Source organism: Erpetoichthys calabaricus, chromosome 4 (genome assembly GCF_900747795.2).
Source record: "Erpetoichthys calabaricus chromosome 4, fErpCal1.3, whole genome shotgun sequence".
Lineage (NCBI taxonomy): Eukaryota > Metazoa > Chordata > Cladistia > Polypteriformes > Polypteridae > Erpetoichthys > Erpetoichthys calabaricus.
Window position 1 is genome coordinate 59,909,959 of NC_041397.2, and position 14,272 is coordinate 59,924,230.

Genomic DNA, 14,272 nt, shown 5'->3' on the forward strand with positions numbered 1-14,272 from the left:
ATCTTTGTTAGTTCACTTGAAACTCCGATCTGAAAAGACGTTGCCACAATTATATGGGGTAACCAGCGTTATAATCCAACTCTTTATCGTTGTCTTGTCTTTATCTTACAACACATAAACCCAGATATCTATTTAAACAAACAATAACACAGAGATCAGTTGCCTTTGGTTAAAGTATACTGAAGTCAAGCTAACAGAGGTTCCAGCTAGCAAAAGATGAGGCCAGATAATAGACATAGGGGAAGAAAATGAAAACCTCAGTTGGCAGGTTTCTTGGAGAAAAGGACTTTCTGACAGGAAGACTGTACAGTCCTTTGGAACAAACAAATTCAGAATTCAACTGAAGTGGGTCAAATGGCGCACCGCCATCCCACACCCCGTTGAACATTCAACATCATCATACTCTCTAACTGGAGCTATGCTATAATAGGATGGTCCAGTTCTGTAGCTATTGACAGCTATGGCATCCTACATGACTTCTAATCAGAGAGCATGTCAAAGTCAGTGACTATAGGTGCTTCAAGGATGTCAAATTACATGACTAGAGAGGCAATGGCCTAGGAATTACACAACTGCCTCACAACTTTTAAGCACAGTTTCAAATTACCAAAGTATAACCTTAACACTTAACCTGTAATCACTTTGTCCTGGATATGACGTTAATCTGCATCCAGCCCTGCAAGTAGGTCCTCCAACTTATATGGAAAACTTGGGGGTTTGCGGCAGGCTTGGCGCTCCAGCCACCATAAGAAACCTCACACTGTTCCAGTATGATGCTGAGGTGTCACCCACTGCACTCAGGTCCCAATCCAGATGGTTTGTCATGTGGTGGGTGCAGCAATCAGTACATGCTCCTAACCCAACTTCTGCTGTTGCTTATGCACATACAAATCCTTTCTATGTATGGCAAGTCCAGTCCCAATCTTAGCCCTTTATTTTTACTTTTTCAATTCTGTCGTGAAAAGACACACTAAACACATTAGATAAGCTTCTCTTGTGTGTCCAAAACACCCATTTTTCTTCTTTCCTTGCTTGTGAACTGTATACATTGAAATTCTAGATAGCTCTCAGACACACACATGCCTGCCTCTACAATTTAAGACAAAAATCAAACCATAGTGAGTTACACTCTCTGACTAAGTTGCTGGGGATGTCAAACTACACAGGACTGTGCTGTGAAAACCCTCAACTCATTAAGATTATGTAAATGAGATCTGAAAAGGATTTAAAAATCACGGAAAAAGTCATGTAGTGTGGCAAGGATAAACATCGATATTTGCAAATACAAAAATAATAAGCCTATTGAGAATATTCTCAAACTGGCTGTTAATTACAGTAAACTCCAAAATCATTGAACTCCTTAAGTGACAAGCCAAAGCAGTCTAATATCACAGTATTTACAAAGCAAAAACCTCTGTCCAGGATTACTTATTAAGAAATTCACTTTTGTTTTAAAGAATGTTCCAGGATACTTCACTAAATGCCAATCCACCAAGCACTTCAACACAACACCTTGACCGGCCATGCTGAAGACAAGACATCCAAGAAATCTTAAACACGAGTCAAATGCAAAATGTGCTGGGATAACACGGTTATTAGTTAACCACATAAGCCAGATGGACTGAATGGTGGTCTCTCATATGTAAATATTCTCAGGGCCTTAAACAAAAAAGCTTCAATTAACAGTTCGGTTTTATTTTTTACAATGTTTACATGGCTTAAGGACAGCCCATACTCATAAAAAAGCTGTTAAGGCTTTTGCCTGAGACTAATGGCCATCAATCCAGTAATAAATATGAACGGCACAATGTTTTACTCTGCTGACAGATGAGGAATTTGACCTCTGCAATTTTTTTTTTTTAAATTGAGCAAATACCCTATTGTCCTCTAGAATTGTTCTGTGCTTGTGGAAATTGTAAGTATATAATTTAGGTGGGATTACAAAAATATTTTGTTTAAATATATTATCATTGGCACTATGACAAAGGGCTTTGCAGAGAATATCACAATGATTAAAAAGGAGATTTTCTACTTTGCTGGAATTAAAGCCTTTAAAAAGATTCAGATAGAAAGATACAGTAGACAAGTCTGTTTGGGGACTTTGTGTCATTTTTTTTTCTTTTTTACATATTTGTGTAACATCAAAAGAAAATACCAAGAAACAGAGCTTTAAAACATGGGGGATAATGGGGATAAGAGACAAGATTGATAAAATGGTTAATCCTCTTCATGTTCAGAGGGTTAGCGAGGCAACAGTTGCCCTATGACACTTCGTCTTTGGTCAGCGCTCCCTGAATGGCTCTTTGCTTTCATTGTTTAGTTCCAGATGCCGAAGGTGGACATCTGTGTGGGGACTGCAAGCTTGAGCTTGGATTTTCTCAGTGGATTATGGTTTAACCCCCATATTTCAAACATGCTCTGGTTTGGTTAATTGGTAATTCTAAATTAGCCCATTATAAGCAAAAATGTGTTTGAGCTCATCCTTTTACAAATCGTTATTCCGATGAGAGGTTCCTGTCTACCACCTCACAGTGTTTGGATAGGCTGTAGCTAAATGGCACACACATTCTGGGAAATGAAATGAAAATTAACAATTTAATTAGTTGTTAAATTAGAGATAATAATTCAATTTTCTTTTGTGATCTGTCTTAAAACATCTTTGATATTCATCTACACTCTTCGAAATAATGGTTCTTTAAAAGCACTATAAGGTTATTTATTGGGCTGTGTTGTTCCTCATAGCATATTTGCTTGACAAAGTGCCATTTCATTCTGTGAAGGATTCTTTACATATAAAGTTGGTTCTTTGTGCTTGGAATAACTTCCTAATATGTAGAAACAAAGCAAAATCTTTAATGCATGATAGGCTACCAAGCAGGACTCTAACAGATTTAGAAAGACTGGACCACACCTGTGTTACTGTACATATTCCTGTACATATGTCCTTTTAATATCATGACCCACTGCTTTCAACAAATCTGTTTCCTTTCCATTGTCATTCATTATATGGAGCCTGTTATGGATCAAAATAAGTAAAGGTTCTTTCAGGAACGTTTATGTGGATGGGTCTTTTGGGAAACAAAAATGGTTACCCTAAGGCATCACTCTGAAGAACTGCTCTTAGACCTTTATTTTTAAGAATGTACATTACAGGCTATTAATATTTTCTCAAAAGAAACACAACATATGAATTTTGTGAGGGATGGCTGGTGTTCTTACCCGGCTGGGTCACTCAAGATGGAAGGACCGGGGGAGAGAGCATGCACAGGGCGTTATCTCCCCCAGATCACTAGAGGGCATGATGGGACATGGAGTACCTTGACTCAACCCTGTTGAGTTCCATGGGTACTGTGAGGGGGTGCTGCAGGGACTGAGGAGCCCTACTTCACTGGGCTTCTGCCTCACACAGAAGTGTTTTCAGACCATGTGTACGAAACACTGGAAGTACGTCCGGGTGGTAGATAAAAGGAGCGGCCTCTCTCACTTCCAAGAGCCAGAGTTGGGAGGAAGATGGACGAAGCTTGTGAGGAGGAGTGGAGGAGGCAGTGGTCAGTCATGGAGAAAGAGAAGAGAAAGAGTTGCAGAGTTCTTTATTATTGCTTGTGTGCTGTACTTCGTTGTACTGTGCTTTGGTGGTGGGAAATGCTTACCTGATGAAGAGTTTCCCCACAATAAAGACTCTTGCCTTTTAATTTGTGTCTGAGCCTTTTTGCGTTGGGTGTTTGTTGCCAACAGGAGGTGCTCTAGCTTCCCAATTTCTAGTTGTCCACTGTAGCGTTGCCAATGTGACACTTGAACAATGTGCAGTGGAAGTTCAGGGACATTACATTTGTGACACCATATTTTACACTTTCTGTTTAAGGACAATTTTGGTTGATGGGTTGGAAGAAACATTGTGACCAACAGCTCACCACTGATGTTCTGCTGAATTCATTCATAAATCAGATTTTTTTCTCAAACTATGCTTGAAAATGAAAAACACATAGAAATACAGAAGATTAGTACTGCATAGTTCTTAATACAATGCAACCATAAAATTACATTTTTCAGCAGAGATCATTTTTTTGGGATTGGGGGGGGGGGGGGGGGGGGGGGAATGCAGTGTCAAAGTTTGAGATCCATAGTTGCAGAACAAGAATATTAAAATGCTCATAAATCAGTTTCCTTTTGTCAAGTCTGTTGTTGTATGAAAAAATTAGATCAGAAGTCAGAGAGAACATCACTACTCAATAAAATGTTGAAAACAAATTTGCCAGTTGTCCCACTGGTAGACACCATTTGGATGGACACTGCCTTATGCCAACAGGAAACTTCTATCTCACATATCTTCCATAGCACATAGACATTTTATAATGTTGTGTGATTGTGTGCACAGGTCTGTCTTGTGTTGGACAGGCACCCCATACACAGCAGATTCCTACCTTACACCCATAATGGTGATCTCCCACAACCCCTGCTATATACAGATGTGCATAATTTTTGGTGAGAACAGACCGTGCAACAGAAACTACAGAATAATGCAGTACCAAAGCACTCGTAGGAGGACTGATGCCAGGTCACATTGTATCTTTGCTTCACATTTTGTCCCTAAACCAATTTCATAACTTGCCTGGGATGCAGCTGTAAAAACAATATGCCTTACTATAAGGTGTGTGGCACTGCTCTTCTAAAGAGCTGTGTGATGGCATCTGCTGTGAAAGGAGCTAAATAAAACAAGAGTGGTTTGAACTGTGTCACACCCTGCGTTTAAACATACTGCAGTTGTGGCCACTCACAACCACTTATTTTCATAACCCAAGCTTTACACTGAAGTTCAACCAAAATTCAACACAATAGAAGGCACAAAGGTACAGAGTATTTTACTATAAAAGGTGAAAATGTAAAGCGGCAAATGTTACCATTTTGTTTATGTGCATGCATTAACAAAAGTTTGATCGGTTGCTAAAGTTTTATTATACTTCCTAGTATGGGAAAAAAAAGCCTTTGGGAGACATAAATTGAATATAAATTCAAACATTAGGATTAACGTACCAGACAAGCCCAGATAAGCGTGAGCTTGAACATGAGCAGTTGCTTCAGGGACTGATTCCAGGATATTCGGAGACTTCGTAAGGACACTTTTGAAGGCTTCATGGCTATAAAATATAACAAAAAGAGCATATTAAGATTTAGGCGTAAAAGTTGTGTGTAAGCATGTGTGCATCCAAGCACCACTTTAGAGAGAAGAGCCTGTTGATCAAAAATAGCTGAAGGTCGTAAATATTTTTAAAAAGGTGGCCTACGGAATTTCGGCATAGAAGATGATTGGCAAATCAGTAACTACCTAAAAGCTGATGAAAAACGCTTTGAAGCTCAAAGCTTCAGGGGGTGAGTTTAGCAATCACAAGTAACTGCAAGGAGTCAGCCCTTTAGAGATACATAAAGGCCAACTGTGGAGGCGTTCATAACAGAAATTCTTAAATCATTCATGGATACTGTAAACAAAGAGTCAAAAATAGTCTGAAGGATGCTTGTGCTTTCAGGGAATATTTTCCACAGATGACTTTTCAATACATGGTAATAGCTAACTACACAAGTAGAAAATTCAAAAGGTTTAGTTAACTTTCATTGTCTAAATGTAAGTATTCTTTTGCCATGTTTGGGCACACAGCAAGTAATGAAGGTTTTTGTATTCTTCTCAAATGCTAACCCCAAGCCATTTTTCTAATCTGCATTTTTTTTTGTCAAGGGCAAGGACACGTCTGCCACATTTGTTTAGATCTGCTTGTATGGACAAAATCATCCTACCTGGACGTAAGGTGCATTCTAAACCCTTTTATAGCATCCTAGACATCAATTAACACATCCCCTTAACCAATTGACTTACGGAGGCTCGGAAAACATTTGTGCCAATTTCAATCTCTTGCTGGGGCCAACAGTTTTGTGAAAATCATCATTGTTATTCTGATTTACTCCAAATCAAACTTAAGTATACACGTTTTACCTTTACGTGAGCACTAGAAAATTCAATGTGGCACCTAAAATATAATAATTTTCATGTTTTTCATTTAACTTGTCATATAACACCAGGTAGTAAAGTGAATGACATGCAGTTGTTAACAGCGTATACAAAAATTCCTGGTCCACAGTAGATCAGATCTAAAAGTCATCTCCTTTAAATGGCACACCCTTGAAATACTCTCAAAAGCTTCATAGGCTGTTTCTGGAGGAGTTACTGAAGTTTAAACATAACACACAAATCACTTTCCAGTCTACATCATTTATAATATTCAACTCTAAAAGCACAGATATTTGTATCTATTTCAACATTCATACTAATTCACACAGTGAACAACATTTAAAAAAAAATGTTGAGCTCTGCATGATGGCACAATGTTTGGAGGTGCAGTCTTACAGCTCCAGGCCGGATTACTGTTTGAACCGAGTTCACCTAAGCACGGAGGCAGCTGCATTAATAACGGAGCCTCCCAATAACTTGTTACCCAACATAAATGGCCTAGCTATGAAAGAATTTTGTATTCCAGCACCCGCTGGACAGATTTACGGTTTTGGTCTCAAAAGCTACAAACAACAGTTATTAATCTTTTTACCATCTTTTGAATGTAGATATCAGGCTGGTGTATTTGTGATGGACAGGCAACCTATCCAGGACTGATTCCTACATTGCTCCTAGTGTTGACAGAACTGGCTACAGCCTCTGCAACTCTGATTTGCATTACAAGGGCTTCAGAATGTAAAGTAGAAATTGTAAAACAACAATAAATGCCTGGCCAATGGAATTTTTTTTTCTTTTTGAAGATATGTCGACCATACATTCCTCGCCAATGTGGTCAAATGAATGGCAGCTTATTTCCACCAATCAAAATAAATATTGCATTATTTCACAAAAGAATTCCATTATTTTACAAAATATATGCCTGATGTGGTGGATATCATCATGCACGTGTGTGTTCCAGGTATTCTTTGATGGCTAGTGAGGGATAGATTAAGTATGTGCATTCGTGGAATCAGTGACAAGAACCTAACAAAATCAGGGGCACATGCAGAGAGAGAGGTGAAGAAAGCAATTAGCTTTCTGTCAAGAGACAATAGTTCATTATAATCAGATTAAGTTTAGTAAGTATGTTACAGATATTTTAACAGAGGCAGAGTGGTAGCGCAGAGCTAGCATTCCTGACTCATGGCACCAGCATCTGCCTGGGTGTAAGGGAAGAAGCAACCATAGTGGACGATATGCCTGTCCTTTGCAGGGCACAATCACACAGCCAAGCAGAAAAGAGCATGCTGTGTGCAATTTTCTAACAAAAACCTATAAATAAAGCAACTGTTTAGTTTTAATCTAATCTAGTGTTTTTACTATAGATATTTTGAAACAGTGTGATCCAGTGGCATGACAGTTAGTGTTCATAAATGAGTGCTTGGGGGCTCACGTTGGGGATAAAAAATGGGGGATGGAGGTTATTTATTTCACAGTACATGACTGGCTAAACATTTTTTGTTAATTGGGAAGCATTCGACATTTCCAGTTTTTAAAGATCTTGCCTGCTGCTACCAGTAACATTGGAGAGAAAATTTAAGCACGCATGTAACATGCATGGGGAGAACATGCTAACCTGTGTAGACCTTTGTGCCGCAAGTCAGGAATGCTAGCTCCACGTTACCACTCAGGGTATGCTGAAACATCTGTACCAAACTCACAAAACTTTAATCTGATTAAATTGATTTGTGTGCCTAGACGTTTTGTTCAGTTATTGCCCCTTGGTCGCAAGCTATGTGTTTTCCTCAGCTTTCCCTCTACATGCATGCCCAATGGTACAGACTGCAGCAGGTTTCTTCTTGCCTTACACACAATGCTGCTCTGATAATCACTGGCTCCCTGTGACCCTAAACCAGTGGTATTCAAATCTGGCCCTGGAGGTCCACAATGGCTTCCAGTTTTCATTGCAACCAGTTTCGAAATTTGAAGCCAGGTGTAACCAATAATGAAACATGGTATTTAATTATATGGCTTATTAGTGCTTTCATTCTTCCAAAACAAAAATTGGATTCTTTGTTTTTAGAGAACTTTATTCATATGTTTTTTGGTCATTCCCTTTTCTCTCTCTCTTTTATTTCAAAACATTTTATTAGCACAGATACTTCATGAAGCATGTACACAGGGTTAAATGGAAGCACGTTAGATGGAGAGCTGGTGATTCCTTTGTCATCTGCACCTCATTATTAAAAAAAAAAAAAACAGGCAACAATTAAAATCTTAATACAGCAGTTTAAAACTAAAATAGGCAATCAAGGGTTCTGAATTGTAATAAGTAAGTTGATTAAAACTAAGCCCAAAAAACATATTGTTTTATTTGTAAATAAAGCAATATTAAACTGGTTAAAGAGAAAACCCGCAGCCACTGTGGACCTTCATGACCTTAATGGAGTACCCCTGCCCTAAACTGTGCGGATTAAGTTTACCCCCAGCACATGCAAAATTAAATGTATGCCTGTGACTTTTGCTCAGTTCTTGTCGCTGATTGGATGCCTGCACATCCTTAACTGTGTCTCTCTGGCTGAAGCAGGACGTCCAGAGCATGAGCGTACATGATGATTCCGATCACATCTGGCTATATCATAACTTTTTTTTTTGTAGTGGTGGGAATAATTTTCTATACAAAAGAGCTTTTATATTATTATAGATACAAATAATGCAAACTATTGCCAAGAACTTAAAAGATTTCATTGGTCTATTCCATTCTGTGAAGTAACAACAGTGTAACATTCACAAAAACTTTGAAATTCAGATCAGGCAACTTCAGGAATGAGGGGCCAAGCTGGAACAGCCTGTTTATTTAACACTTACTACTTTGGGATGTGGGAGGAAAACCCAAATACCCAGGAGATAAAATAAAACAAATGAACAAAAAAAAAAAAAATGAAAACCACAATGTCAAGGTGTGGGATTTGAAGTTAGGGTGATGGTTCTGTGAGGCAGCATTGCAAATTACTGCACCATTGTGCCAGCTACAATAGCAAATCTGTATTAAATATGCATGTCTTAATCATGCATTAATTAAGATATGGAAGAAGATGATCCGCTGTGGCAACCCCTAATGGGAGCAGCCGAAAGAAGAAGAATCATACATTAATTATCATATGCCAAGCCTTTTGTTACTTTTTTAGGGGACCTTGAAGGCAGTTTTAAGCCATTTTTGCAAGGGTGGGTGTTCCTTACTGGGGTCTGCATTTGTCTGATCATAGATGGGGAAAAAAGGCAAAAATCAATCAACAGACTGATCAAAGGATATTTTCAGTTAATAACACCATCCACATAAATTTGCATAAGTAATAAAAAATGAACACACCTTAAAAAAAATTACATTTTTAAGTCTTTCATGTGCTTTATTCTGTGAATACAAGAGATCAGGAGTTTTGAAACACCGTCTGTATTTATTGATATTATACATAGATTACAAATAAATAAGTATTACACAATGAGATTCACATATTATACATCAACCGCATTCTTTATTATATTTGTCTATTATATATATATTGTCTATTTACTATTTTATGGAGACAGTGAACTGAAATTTAAAATGAAGTGACTTTCATTAAGGCTGAAATGCCAAGGTTGCAAAGCAGTAATGTGGACATCAAAAGAATACCCGATTAGTGAAACAATTTTGTAAACTTTTACAAGCCGACTATAATGGGAGGTAAGGGTTTGAGGTTACCTGGGATGGCTGAAGTAGAATAAAGGGAGACTAACAAACGTTCACAAGGCACAGTGGTAGCGCTGCTGCCTCGCAGTAAGGAGATAACGGGTTCGCATCCCGGGACTTCCCTACATGGAGTTTTGCAAAGCACTATGAGTGAACTAAATGTGAACAATGATTATTATTATAAGAATAATAATAAAAACAAGCGATGTCTTTCCATCTGTGTGTTACCATCCCTTAGAAATGACTAAATCGTAACGTCACCATGTGCTTAAGAAGCTGCTCACTAAATTCGGCTCCACCAGTCACACCAACTCAGATACCCAAAAAAAGTGCTGAAGCATGGGCACAATTAACTACTCAACAAAGGTGGTTTCATCGATTACAAATGCCCAATTAAAAACAAAAAACAAAAAATAAGATTGGTGCAGCTGCATTGACTGGTGGTGCGACTGATCGGTGCTTTGGTTTCATGCTGGGTGGCTCTGCGGCTAAAGGATTGAAGCTGGTAACTTGAAGGTTGCCAGTTTGAATCCCAGCAGTGACTGGAGGAATGCTGCTCTGTTAGGCCCCTTAACCTGCAGTTGCTCCAGGGGTGCTACACAAATAGCAGACCCCAAAAAGCTCTCTGGAGAGTAGTTTGAAGTATGCAAAAAATGACAAATTCCTAATACAAGAAATTGTATGTGATGATTAAAAATCACTAAAATTACAAACCCAAGAAATTCACATTTTACTTTTGCTCATTTGTGCCTACCATTGTTGACAGTGATCTGCTAGTTTTCGTCCATAATTTTTCTACACCTCTGTCTCCCAATACAAGGATTCAAAAGCTATTCCAGCAACCTTGGGTACAAGTGTCAAATTAAACTTTGGTTGGGATATTAACTCACACTTACACCCATGTTTATTAATTAGCAGAGAGTCCTGGGAGCTGAAACTTGTTCTGGCAGCTCCAGGAGCAGATTAAGACCTGCACAGGACGTTGGGCCATGAAGAGCATGATAGCACAGTTACAGGCTAATCCCAAGTTGTCAGTTAACCAAATCTAACATCTTTAGTATGTGCACAAAAATGGGTGGATCAGTGAAAGAAGAAAAACAAACCCTACCATAAACATGGGGAGAACGTCTAAGCTCAAACCAGACCAGGTGCTGTTCAAACCCAACTCTCAAAACACAGACTGCTCAGATTTTAAATGAAACAAAAACAGAGGGGATTTTTTTACAGTAACACACAACTGGCTAAATTATGTTTTTCCCCTTCATTCTCATATCACATTGTTTTCCAAGCTTAACCTTAATAGCAGATTAGCTATTAATGATCAAACTACGTAGCACTTGCATGGAGAGTCCAAAATGATTTTCTTTTGAGAGCTTCACAAAGAGAATTACAAATTCAATATTGAGGCACAAAACTGGGTGGAATTTTGATAATTAACAATTAGACATTTACTGAACTTCATTCTTGCTTAAACAAAAACCCAACGCAGGCCTAAAGTTCAGCAGTTAACCCTACCTTTTGTCAGTTACAAACAGGTCCAGGCGAAGGTTATGAAGTAATTAGGTACAGTTTTCAGATTCAGTCATTGCCTTCAAATGCCCTTTCCAGCAAACTTTAAAAGCTTCTGGTAATTAGGGAGACAGCTTCTGTGCTACGCCTTTAAGATTCATTTATTGCAACGCTAATAACATAAACATGTTTAACACTTTGACAAACTTGCCAACGTGCTAAAGTCAAACAAGAGCCCAGGAATGTGCACCACGCACACACTGCTCAGGTCATGTTAATCAGGTTCACTATCAACACAAAAATAGTGTAATGAAGAGGTTCCTGTCACCTCCTTTCTGCTCCATGGGCCAAATCACAATAATGCAAAGCAATATATTACAGAAAAACAATTTTAAGACACAGCATCTTGTATAAAAACTAAAGAACACATGAAGAGTTCAGACTTTCATTAGACACTTCAGGAATGAAATGTCTCTCATACCTCCTTGTGCCTCTTTAAGAGCAGAACATAAAACAAATGCAATACCAAGACAGGGCCTTCTAGAAGGTTATCTGTTCAAAGCAGCACAGACATTAAACATTTGCTCTGCATTCTTTAACATTTTGTACAGCGCTTTTATGTCTTCCTTAAAAAGCTGGAGAACTTGCTCCTCACTTGTACTGTGCAAGGCTTGTTTCTCGTAACTCATACTGCAAAAACTTCACTTCTAAAGATAAAAAAAACCACACACCCACCCACCATATTGTCCACACGATCATGCTGTCAAGACAGGCCAGACTCCTCTTCAGGCATTTCCCAGAATATGTTTCACATAACTTTCCAGGTACTTAAAGCACAATTCAAGATGTCACGTTTTAAGATGGTTCAGGCTGACCAACTTTTATCTGGAATACTTTACCTATAGAAACTCGCCAGGCTAATACTGCAGAACATTTTTAAAAACAGTTAAAAGCCCACTATTTTAATATAGCATTTTTGTTGCTACATTTCAATTGAATTCCCTGATAGACTATATGGGTGTAGAATTATCATATTATAATCCCCACTATTCTCTGCTGCCCGCCCCCCCACCCCCCATTTCTTCTGTGGTGACGACCACCACAACCTGATCAAGGGACCATGCAGAAACCAAAGATGATGGAATCAAGGTGGGTGTCTTATGTGTCCACGAGATCAGCTTCAGTGGAATCCTGTCATGTGAAGCATGAAAACGAAGAGGACAGATTGAAGAAACAGGGGCTGGCTGGTCTTTTGGCTTTGGAACCCCTGCAGATTTTGTTTTTTCTTCTCTCTCTTTTCTTTGTTTTTATTTTTGTGTTTTTTTCTGACCTCCCAGCCATCTCATCTTACCCGGTTTTGTGGTTACATTTTTGTTCATATTATTGCCTACTGTGTATGCTCACGTATAAGTCGGGTCTGAAACCTGAAAAAAAATCGATCATAAAAATCAGACCTCGACTTATACGCCTATTCAAAAAGCGACATTTATTTATTTATTTATTTTTTTACATTTTCTTGCCTCCTCCAATTTTGCATCAGTTTCTCAGATACATTGAATTTGGTTGCAGCAGCAAAGTTACCAATTTCTTTCGCTACTTCAACGATGTTCAATTTAAAACCAGCTTCATATTTTCTTCTGATCGAACGCTCCATCGTAGATAAGGGATGCTCTTATGATAAAGGTGTATGACGGTGTGAGATACAAAAAACACAAATCAGTGCAAACATTGCTTCGGAATAGTTTGGGTTTTACCGTGTGGTCACGTAGGCACAATAGAGACCGAGAGGTTAGTAGTACATACTGATACAGCGCATTGTCGCACCCACATAGGAAAAAAAAGGCAGTGTGCTCCATGGTTACTCTCTCAGGTGGCCGTTAGCATATCATAATAATCTCTTGGACCAATAGCATGAGTTTTCTGCTTTCGACTTATATGGCCGACATTATAAAATACCAGAATATACTGTAAAATCAAGTCCCAACTTATCTGCAGGAGAACTTATCTGTGAGTATATACGGTAATTGTGATGGTTTCTCTTTTCTTGGAACTTTCTCTTGATCTTGAAACAATTTCCTGTTTGTTGAGATATCTTAAAATGTATTTTAGAAATGTTGAAAACCATTGTAAAATATCTCAAAAGCAGCACAGACATTACAAGATATTTGGAGGACTTTCAGATTATCTTGATATCAAACTCAAACCATTTTGAGATACCTGGTAATGCTTCCTGTGCCTCCGGAGATATCTCAAACACATGTCAAGATATCTGAAAAGAGCTTCATGTGCAATTCATAAAAAAAAAAATAATAATAAATAAATCGCAAATCCGTTTTAAGATATCTTGGAAACTCAGGAAATTGTTTTGAGCTATCTTGAATTTTACTTCTAATATCTCAACAATGCACATGGAGAAATTTTAAAGTGTCTTGAAATATATTTGAGATATCTCAAAAAGAATGGTCAGCCATTTCAAGTTAAAGCAAATTTGGGAGCTTAAAATACATTTCAGATACCTGAAGGCGATCAAGACATCATTAAGATATTTGAAAATGCATTTCAGACAACTTGAAACTGCTCGGTTATCACTGACATTACATTAAGAGTCCTTTAAAGACCACTAAACGTTCATTCACTTGCAATTAATTAAAATGCTACATTTCTAGAAGAAAACTGTTCTAAATCTACTGAAGAACATGTAACAAAATACACTGTTTTAGAAATGAAGTTCTGGAATGGCCAAAATCCTTCAGAATATGCACTCTTATTAGTCGATGTTTTATACTTGCAGACTGTAAGGACACGAGGATGGAGACGGCCCTCCGGAGTGGCGAAGTGTGTGTGACGAGTCGAGATGCCAGTCCAGTCACAGACTTCACTCGAGGTGTGGAGCTTACATAGTCTTCCTGTATTTAAAGGGGGGGGGGGGGGGGGGGGGGGGGGGTCACTTGGGACTGCTGTAGTTCAAAGGCACGCAGTTAGCGGATTAGTAAAAAATTACCCCGTTAGAAGTGTTTAATGCACTCAGAGCCCAGCTAGCATGCCATTCGGGACAC

At 38.4% G+C, this 14,272-nt stretch overlaps 1 protein-coding gene across 1 annotated transcript in view; it reads right to left on the minus strand.

Moving 5' to 3' along the window:
- tnfrsf19 (tumor necrosis factor receptor superfamily, member 19) overlaps positions 1 to 14,020 on the minus strand; it is a 112,058-nt gene extending 98,038 nt beyond the window's left edge. The window contains exons 1-2 of the mRNA XM_051927317.1: positions 14,002 to 14,020; positions 5,032 to 5,135 (exon numbers count right to left, since the gene is read on the minus strand). Coding sequence (XP_051783277.1) covers positions 5,032 to 5,133 — 102 coding nt within the window. The 5' untranslated portion in view covers positions 5,134 to 5,135; positions 14,002 to 14,020. The remainder of the gene's footprint in view (positions 1 to 5,031; positions 5,136 to 14,001) is intronic.
- Between the last annotated feature and the right edge of the window lie 252 nt (positions 14,021 to 14,272).